The sequence below is a fragment of the Fundulus heteroclitus genome, chromosome 19, assembly GCF_011125445.2.
Source record: "Fundulus heteroclitus isolate FHET01 chromosome 19, MU-UCD_Fhet_4.1, whole genome shotgun sequence".
Taxonomy (NCBI): Eukaryota; Metazoa; Chordata; class Actinopteri; order Cyprinodontiformes; family Fundulidae; genus Fundulus; species Fundulus heteroclitus.
The window spans coordinates 9,907,831-9,917,860 of NC_046379.1; the positions used below are offsets into that span (position 1 = coordinate 9,907,831).

Here is a 10,030-nt window from a genome sequence, read left to right on the forward strand (position 1 = left end):
CCGTGCTCACCACAGTACAGAGACCGCCCTTATCAAGGTGTTTAATGACATCCATATAAACGAGGAATGTGGAAGAACCACAGTGCTGGTATTACTGGATCTCAGTGCAGCATTTGATACTGTTGATCACTCCTGGAAACCTGGGTTGTCCTTCCTGGTACAGCTCTCTTTACTGGTACAACTCCGGTTTAAATCCTACCTGAAGGACAGCACTGCAAAAACGGATCTAAAAATAAGCAAAATGTTCTTAAACATAGTGTTTTTGTCCTTGATCGGAACAGGTAAATATGATCATTTGCCAATGGAATTAGTATTTTGACCCCTAAATTAAGATAATTAGACATCCTGCACTTGAAATAAGATGATGGAGATGAATTGTTCCTATTTTAAGTGCACAAATCTTATTCTATTGGCAGATCGTCTTGTTTACCTGCATAAATCAAGGACAGATACACTAATTTTAAGAACATTTTACTTATTTTTAGTTCCGTTTTTGCAGTGAGGGACTTTTTTGTGTCAGTAGGTAACTTTACATCAGAGAAGACAGAAATCACATGTGGGGTTCCCCAAGGGTCCATCCTGGGTCCCCTCCTATTTAATATCTACATGCTCTCTCTAGCTCAGATGATAAAAAAAAAAACAACAACAGTTACCATAACTATGCAGATGACACACAGTTCTATGTCACCAGATGACTATGAACCCATTCAAGCACTGGGCAAATGCTTAGAAGAAATCAATACGTGGATGTGCCAAAATGTTCTTCAATTGAATAAAAACAAAACTGAAGTAATAATTTTCGGACTAATAGAGGAGAGATCAAAAGTTAGCACACAGCTTCGGTCGCTTAATCTAGAAACCACTGATCAGGCCTGAAATCTGGGTCTAGTGATGGACTCAGACCTGAACCTCCAAAAGCACCTAAAGACAATTACAAAGTTGGCCCTCTATCACCTGAAGAACATCTCCAGGTTTAAAGGACTGCCTCAGGAAAACTAATTCATGCATTTATTTTTAGTCGAATAGATTACTGCAATGGTGTTTTCACATGTCTGCCTAAAAAAATGAATCAGACAGCTGCAGCTGATCCAGAACGCTGCTGCCCGCGTCCTCACTAAGACTAAGAAAGTAGAGCACATAACCCCAGTTCTAAAGTCCTTACACTGGCTCCCTGTATCTCAGAGAATAGACCTCAAAATACTTCTGTTAATAAATCCCTGAACTGCTTAGCACCTAAATACATCACAGACTTGTTATAAGTGCATCAACCCCCCAGACCACTAAGGTCTTCTGGCTCCAGCCTACTCTGCATACCTAGAACCACAACCAAACAGAGAGAAACAGCATTTAGTTCCTATGCTTCACTTACCTGGAACAAACTTCCAGAAAACTGTAAAAGTGCGGAAAGCCTGAGTTCCTTTAAATCAAGATTAAAAACATATTTGTTTAGGACTGCCTTCGACTGTCCTACTTAAACTGTTTTAATCATCTAAAGCACTTTGCATTGTCTTTGTACTGAAATGTGCTATATAAATAAATTTGCCTTGCCTTGGCTTACAAGTATAAGCATTTACTATAAGATGTCTCTGAGGTTGTCCATAGCTCAGACAAGGAATGCAATAGATGTTACTCATGTCCTGAATAAGTCTGTGCGCTGCCTCTTAAAGCACCAAACTAGTTGCTATCCACACCTTGTCAATCTCTTCCATACCCTTGGATAGGCCTTGCGTCATGAGCCGACAGGCCGCCGTTTTTCCTTCCACTCAACTTTCCATTAATGTGCATTGACAGCACTGTGAAAAGCCAACTTCTTTGACCTTTTGGGATGTACCTTCTTTGTTGATGGTATTAGTGACTGTTTAATGAGGAGTTTTCCCCAGAATTATATTTAGATTTTATTAAGTATTTTATATATATTCTTTAGGTTTATTTTAGAGTTTCTGAGTAAATAATAAAAAATAAGTACAAACTCAAACTGCAAGGAATACAAATTACTCAAGTTAGATTTCTTTATTAGCACTTTGGTATCACATTTTCTTACACCATCCATTTGAACATTGATCATCTGCTAGTAGGTCAGTGTGAAACATTACAAAATATTAGTAAAGATAACATTTGAACAGTATTGGAATCTTATTCATCTTAACCCTTGTTTTTAAGGCAAGGCAAGCAAGGCAAATTTTTTAAATAGCACGATTCAGTACAAGGACAATGCAAAGTGCTTTACATGATTAAAATATAGCAAAATAAAACAGAACAAAATCAAGTAGGAATAAAATGTAGATAGAAAATAGAACAAAAAAGTGGTGATTCAGGTAAATGTTCACCTCTTAAAATTTAACATTAGGCAGTTAACACAAAACGTGTGGTAGTCTTGCTTACTTTTTGTTTTGTTTTGGTATGCAATATACAATGTTTTTACTGTAAGTTAAATCCATTTTTAGGAGAAGCTCGTCTGAGGTTCTTTTGTTGCGCTGGCTCAGTTCACAATCTGAACTGGGAATTTGACGCAGAACAGGTCTTCGTTGTCGTCGTCTCTCAGTTCCCACTCCGCAACACAGTTTATCTAAAAATGCAGAAAAATGTTGGTGACCACAGTGCATCTCAGGTTAGGTCAGAGGCGAAATAGGGAAGGAGGGCAGGACTTCATTCATCCAATAATTTGTTCCAACAGACCACAAAAACAGTCACGCGCACACATTTAAAGGTGACGCATTAAGAGCTGAAAAGCAAACTCACCGAAGGATACAGAGACTTTACTGGCAATGAAGCTTCATAGGTGTAGGTCTGACCCTTTACGATTGGACACTGGATTCCAGACTCGCATCCATCTGTCACGGGGATGGAGAAAGGGAGCGGGATACCTCCAACAACACCGTGAACCACAGCTGTGCTCTCCTTACTATTCACATCTTTAAGAGTACGTATTGAAACAGAATTCACATATTTAGGCCAAACTGTTGGATTGGGTAGGTGAAAGCATTTCAAGGAGGATAATACAACTTACCACTGATGAATGTGACTTTGACACTGTAGGACTCTCCTTTGTGAAGCTGGCATGGCTCAGAAGAACAACGACTGACGTCCACACCAATCACTTTCCCTGAGGTGGAGCCTGAGGGGCAATCAAGGAATCAAAAAAAAGTGTCTTTGTAAGGTAGTTTTAGTCTGGTGATGAGGAGAAACAAAGTAAAAGTTCAGAGATAACCTCTGCAACATTGATAACCAAATTAATCACAATTTGTGTTTTTTCCACAAGGGAAACACAGTAGGAGTAGTCAAGAACCAATAGACTCATTAACCATTGAAGACACACTCAACATTATACTGGATATTAACGACTCTGCCAAAGCGCAACAGTGGATCACAGTCTACCTTCAAAGAATTATTTGCCAAAAAAAACGGCATCTCTTAACAAGCCATCTCTTGTTTTACAGATTATTCAGCAAGTAGCCAGTGTGTTCAGAGAGCCTGGGTCGGTTCAATCTTCTTAAAGGTCACAAAAAGCATATCCCAAGGCTCAGTTTTAGGACCGATTCTGTGTACAATCTACATTATTAATCTGTGTGCAAATTTATCAAATGCCTCCTATGATCTTTATTATTCAGATGATTTGCTAATTTTCTGCTGTTCAAAATCAAAAGCACAAACATCTAGATTTCTGCAGTCCATCTTTCATACGGTGCAGATATTTCTACAGTCAAAACTGTTTTTAAATGTTGAAAAGTCCAAAATAATGCGTTTTAATACTCATCTGTTTGCTCAGAGAATATACTCTTAATCAACACTGCCAAGGTAAAACCTTCGAGCTTGTCACCGATTACAAGTAGCTGGGATTAATTATTGATGCAAAGATTTTTTAAGTGTTAATCTTAAACATTTGATCTCCAAATCAAGGGTGAATTTTTATTTCTATTACAGAAACACCTTTCAGCCTGTACTTGATAATGATGATAATGGTGATATTGTGTACATGTGTGCTTCAACCAGTTGCCTTCAGTACTTGGCTCTGGTGTACTTTTTTGCATACTTATTTATACATTTTTCTTTAAAGAACAGAAAGCCGTCGTGCCTCATGATCAAATTTCATTTTGCATTTCTCTCCTTCTCAAGTTCAAACAAAGGAAAAAAAAGGAAAAGTTACCTTTTTTCAAAAAAATATTTTTTTCAAACATTGCTTGTTTTTTTTATCTTAAAATTATAACTGTTTAAGTTTTAGATTGTTACTGTAACAATAACTCTTGCACTTAATCTGTCAAATTGCTTGCAGTTTATATATTTTAGTGGATGTCGTAATATCATTGCTCGTCTTGTCCACTATGACGTATACTGCTGCATTTCTTTGCCACGTCACCCTTATGAAAGAAGTCTTGATCTCAGTGGGTCTTTGATTTGGTTAAATAAAGTTTTAATAATGATAAAAAGAAAGCCAACAAAGATATGCTATACTTATCACTTACCAGAGATCATTAACTGTTTCAATACATCAAAACTACTTAAAGAGGCCATGCTGCCTCATGCTAAAGAGTAAAGGGATCAAAATCTTGGTTCCAAAACAAGATCAACATTAAGGAGTGGCTAAATTACAGAATAGAGCCGGGTGAGTGACTTCCAACAAGCCGTCCCTGCAGGGAAGCCAACAAATGCAAAAGAATTATGTAATGAAATGAAATACTCCAAAGCTGGAATACCAGCAAGCCTTTGAACGCCATGCACCACAGGTATGAGGCGGTTCTCAAAGACAGTGGGTATACAACCAAACTGGTTCTGTAAATCATGAGAAAGTAAAACCTTTAAGCATTTGTTTCACTTAATCCAGTAAATAAGTCTGACTATAAAATACTGTCTTTTTTTCTTTCTATAGAAGACTTCATTTTTCTATAACTTTTGTTTTGGTATACAATATGCAGAGTTCTCCACTCAACTGCATGAAAATAAAAGCTAGAATTTTTTTAACACAGCTGCAGCCAGCGATTGATACATTTATCAGTCTCTGGTCATTTCCACCCTTCAGTCTATGCAAATCCTCCTGTGCCAAAAAACAAACTAACTAATTAATTCAAAAGCGTTCAAATCAATTTCCTAATTAGATTAGGAGGGGGTTTCGGGTTTAATTATTAATATTCTGTTTTCATCACTGGCTTTCTTTTTAGTGCAATTACTAATAGGACCGATCAAAAAGGACCAGAGCACCCACATTTAAAAATAAATGGTGAGTAAATATGGCCTTTTATTGGAAACAGCATGAAACAGCAGCACAATTTTTTAATTCTTTATCATAATTCCATTTAAACAGAAAGAATGGGGAGTTAGCACTAATTGGAAAGGGAAATACTGAAGTAAAACTCACCGCAGTCGACGTATTTCACCGGCTGTGCCCAGGTGAGCCCCATTAAGCAGAACAAAACGATTAAACCGGTCTGAAACTCCATGTTTCTGTCCTTCTCTGTCTCACCCTAAAACATAGATAAACAATCCATTATTAAAAACATTTACATCAACTTTTACCTCATTAATTATTTTAATAATAAAAAAAGAAAAACATGATGAAAAGCTGCAATTACAAGGAAGTCGCACTTCGCAGTAAGGCAGCAAATAAACACGAACAGGATGAGTCTTCAGGGTGACTTGGGTATGTACTGTACTTAGAGATGTACACCTTTAAATAAACACAAACGTGACGCCCTCCCACACTAAAACCTAAACAATTTTGTTACTTACGCAAAACACGTGATTCAAGTCACGCCTTTTTTTCTGTCCCTGCAGAAGAAAAGCACGATGCTTCCATCACCAGCTGATAGCATGTTCGTTTTCTGCCATTCACAACATTTTGCACATGAGCCAAACCAGAAAAGCTTCTTCCACAAGTTTTGTATATCGCTTATGGGAAATTGAAAACAGACTAGTAGAACAGGTTTATTTAGGCTTAGATGGAATGGTGGCCTAGTGGTGAGAGCAGAGCGCTTCCTTGGACTGTTGACTGGGTGATTGAGAAGCTCAACACCCAATATCCTGAGAATGTTTACTCTCTTCTGGACAAGCTCGGTCCAGGATACAGGAAAGCATTTAGGAACACTCTGCGGCAGCAGCTGAGGAAGATTGAAGCACAACGGACTGAAGAAAGGATAAAGGGCATGTATGTCACACTTGGATACTAAATGATAACGCCCAATTTATAGCTTTGACCCGTTATGCGATAGCTGATTGTCTGGTTGCCACAAAAATAAAGGCTACAGAGCCCCGCCAACCTAGTATTGCTCTAAATTTCGTGCTCTTTAGGTTTAGGGACTATTGCACATTAGCCATTTGCGTCAGGTATGCGGTTCTGTGGAAGTGTGGTGTGTTGTGCATCCACGGCAATTAGGAGGAGCTTTTAAGGCAACTGGAGACAGTTGGAAGGAGTCAGAGCATTACCTCTCCCTGAGCGGTACTTGACCAAGTCCTAGCTCCTAGTTTATCTATGGTTCTCCTGGGCTAACTCTCTGTATTCTTCTCTCACAGAAGTCTGTTTCTCTAAAAACCCCTCTTGAAGATCACCCACTCCACAGGCCTAAAATAAATCCAAAACAATAAATCAATAACAGCAAAATTAAATAACTTCCCAAACACCACTACATGGTTAAATAACCCAAACTAAACACTGGAAGAATAAAAATAAAACATGCAAACAACACACAATGGTCATATTGCCACACATACCTCAATAAAGACGTTGCCGACTTTCTAGCTGCTTGTCCTGTATGTGCCAAGAACTCCCATAAACCTTCATCTGGATTTCTTTAGCCACTCTACACCCAATCCACCATGGTCCCTTATTGTCCTGGACTTTGATACCAGTCTACCCTCTTCTTACCATAATTCACAGATTCTCTAAAGCTTGCCATCTCATCAGTCTCGCTGAACTTGCTTCAGCCCATCTGACTCTATGACTGTTGTTCTATCAAATTTTCAGACTACATGGCATCCCATCCGAAATACTTTCTGACAGAGACCCCAAGTTAATTTTTTTTAAAGTTTGGCGAGACTTCTGCACCAACCTTGGGCCAAGGTCCAATTATCCACCCACAGACCAATGGCCAATCAGGGCGTATGAACCAGGAATTCAAGAACACCTTCCACATTCTCTATGAGGATAGTCCAACTTCCAGGAGTCAACACCTCACATGGGTGGAATATGCACATAAGAGTCACATCTCCACCACTGCCGAAAGGTAGCCTTTCGAAGCTTACTTAGGCCAACACTTCTGCTGTCTGCCTTCCCAGAAAATATCCTACCGTCAGATTGGGAGTCACCTAAAGGCCTGCAAGAAGTTCTGAGATCAGACCAAAGCAGAGTTGAACTGTACATCAGCTCAGAACAAGAAGTATGTTGATTCCACCCTCTACCTACCAGCCCATTCAGGAGGTCTGGCTGTCATCCGAGAACTTCCCCCTTTAGGCGTACTCAAGTAAGTTGGGGCCCTGGTTCTTAGGTCCATTTAAAATGACCATAATTGACCCATTCCTCCGTTTGCTTCTAGCTCCCAGGTAAGTCCATTCTGTCTTCAATGTCTCCTAAATCAAGCTCTTGTCCAGTTCCTTGTAAACTCTGACCACCAGGTGGAGGGGGCTTGGTCGGATAAATGTGATGTTATCAAATAACATCACATTTTTTTTCTTAGCAGTTGTTAAGCCACCAGGCCTCATGAGTTGTATATTTTTCCTTTTGGGGCTGTGAGATATATCAGTTCTGTGCACTTGGGGACACTACGTTTGTTAGGGAGGAATCATCAAAACAGCACCCCCTAGAGCAGGGGTCTGCAACATGTGGCTCTGGAGCCGCAAGTGGCTCTTAGGACCTTCTACAGTGGCTCTTGGTAACTTTGGCAACAAATTATACTTTTATTATGGTATTTAAATGTAATAATGATAAAAAAATGCAGGTTTTAGCAGATTTCTCTTGGAACAATTGCTTTTAATTTTCACAACAGAATGATGCTAAAAGTGGCAATAATATTTAATGTTAAAGCAATATTTTTTCATTATGCGGGAAACTATGATTCTTTTCTTACATCATTATCCACAAATATCAACATCCTATCCATCCTCTTTTTTTAAACCTCAAAATAGACATAAAAGGGCGTTTCTTGAACAATGACAACATATTTCCTACAGTAGATGTTTATCACAAATTACAATTTGTCTTTTTTCAAAAGGCCAGGCAACATTTGCGGCTCTGAACGAGTTTAATTCAAGTGGACTGTAGGCAAAATGGCTCTTTATACTGAAAAGGTTGCTGGCCTCTGCCCTAGAGTCTCAAAATCTGATATGTCATGGAAAATGGCGTAACTTCCGACATTATTGGCAACACCTTTGGTTCTTGATTAGCCATTTCTCTAATCCTCTCAACACATGCAATGGTCTAACAACAGTCTTTCTGTAAACCTAGAACAGTCTTCAGAAACACAATGGAGCAGTAACAATGTCCACATGGATAATTATACAGTTAATAATATAGACTACCATCATAATGTTATAATAGTAGACCTACTTGACTGAATGCCAATGTATCAGTGGTATTCTAATGCAGGCTGATAAAAAATACCAAATCACATTGATAAGAGAGAATCGCTGACAAAACACACTGGTTTCTGATTGGCGTGACGGTTGACTGAACATGTAAGGCACCAGGATTAAAGCTATAGTGGGTTATCCAAAAACACTTGTTATACTGTGAGAAATGGGTGATTTACGTTGGTTTCTTAGAGCACAATGCTCCCAATGGAACAAGTTTTGATATTAGTTCAGATTGGAGGGCAATCCAAGCATAGGGGAGAGAGAGAAACTGAATGTGTTTTTATCTATTTCAGTCTGAACACGATATTCACTTGAGGTGAAATGTTCTGGAGGAATCAGCACAACAGCGCCCCCCAGAGTCGCAGAAATTCGTGGAAAATGTTACAGCGCCGGGCTTCATTGACAACACCTCTGCGTCTTTGTTCGCAGTTTATCTAATCCCTTTAAACAGATGCAATAGTTTATTAAAGACCAGTCAAACTTAGAGCATCAGACTTCAAACCCAAACAGTAACAATGTCAACATGGATAATTATATAGTTCATAATGGTGGAATAGACAACCGTCACCTTATAATAGTATAATTACTATTGGCATATATATATATATATATATATATATATATATATATAAATAGTATATACCTTATACTATAAGGTATATACTATTGGCATATGCGAATTTATCAGTGGTTATAATAGTATAACCACTGATAAATTGCCATTCTTCACTGAATGCTAATTTATCAGTGGTTTTTAATGCTGATTAAACAGGCTGATTTAAAAAAAAAGAAAAAAAAAAAAAAAAAAAAAAGAAGACAGAATCACTGATATAACAGATTGGTTTCGGATCGGTGTGACCACTGAATGATCCAAGAAGGCAACATAATGAGCCGCGCTGTTAGCCTGGTCTGGAACATGCTACACTGAATGAATCAGAGGATTTTAAGTGCTACTGCTTTAATGAAACCGTGTCAAAGCTTAATCCAGCCAGGATATCTTGAAAATCCCGGTTTAATCCTCCATCTTGGTTTTGTGAAACAGCCCTCTGGAGGTGGTTAGCCTGCAACACTGCTGAGGTGCAATGGAAAGAAGCCCAGCCTCCAGTGGACCAGCACAGCTCTCCTGAACCCAGTCGATGTCTCTGAGGTTGTTCCGAGAACAGGAATGGCTTCACTCAAGGAATGCAACACATGTAACTCATATCCCGATATAACTCAGCTTTCTCATGAAGCAACAAACCATGTTTGTCATGTCAATCTCTCCCAAACCCTCGGATGGATCTTGCTTCACCAGATTCAAGACCTGACGTTTTCCTTCCAGTCAACTTTCTATGAATGTGCTTTTAATGGCACTGAAAGGCCAGCTTCTTCGATCTTTTGTGACTTCCTTGTGGAGTGCATCAGTGATTGAGTTAGTGTATCCCATTACTGTGTATAGATTATATAAAGCATTTCATTAATCTATAATAGATGT

At 38.7% G+C, this 10,030-nt stretch overlaps 1 protein-coding gene across 2 annotated transcripts; it reads right to left on the reverse strand.

Annotated features, from left to right (window-relative positions):
- Positions 1 to 2,415: 2,415 nt before the first annotated feature.
- On the reverse strand, positions 2,416 to 5,660 carry LOC105917320 (NPC intracellular cholesterol transporter 2). Of its 2 annotated transcripts, none has more exons than XM_021310056.2 (5): positions 5,559 to 5,660; positions 5,351 to 5,456; positions 3,008 to 3,115; positions 2,740 to 2,912; positions 2,416 to 2,566 (listed from the first exon to the last, which is right to left on the reverse strand). In XM_021310056.2, exons 2-5 carry the CDS (start codon positions 5,430 to 5,432, stop codon positions 2,480 to 2,482), a joined length of 450 nt encoding a protein of 149 aa, XP_021165731.2. In that variant the 5' UTR covers positions 5,433 to 5,456; positions 5,559 to 5,660; the 3' UTR covers positions 2,416 to 2,479. The 2 variants fall into 2 exon arrangements, with proteins under 2 accessions (XP_021165731.2, XP_021165735.2); XM_021310060.2 differs by having other exon boundaries at positions 5,565 to 5,631.
- Between the last annotated feature and the right edge of the window lie 4,370 nt (positions 5,661 to 10,030).

Bases quoted from the DNA above. Each gene is read 5' to 3' on its own strand.
- LOC105917320 (XM_021310056.2), bottom strand. From the start codon at position 5,432: ATGGAGTTTCAGACCGGTTTAATCGTTTTGTTCTGCTTAATGGGGCTC. The intron at 2,913-3,007 runs GTAAGTTGTATT...GTACTCTTAAAG, and splicing joins CAAAGTCACATTCATCAGTG to ATGTGAATAGTAAGGAGAGC. The intron at 2,567-2,739 runs GTGAGTTTGCTT...CTGCATTTTTAG, and splicing joins TAAAGTCTCTGTATCCTTCG to ATAAACTGTGTTGCGGAGTG.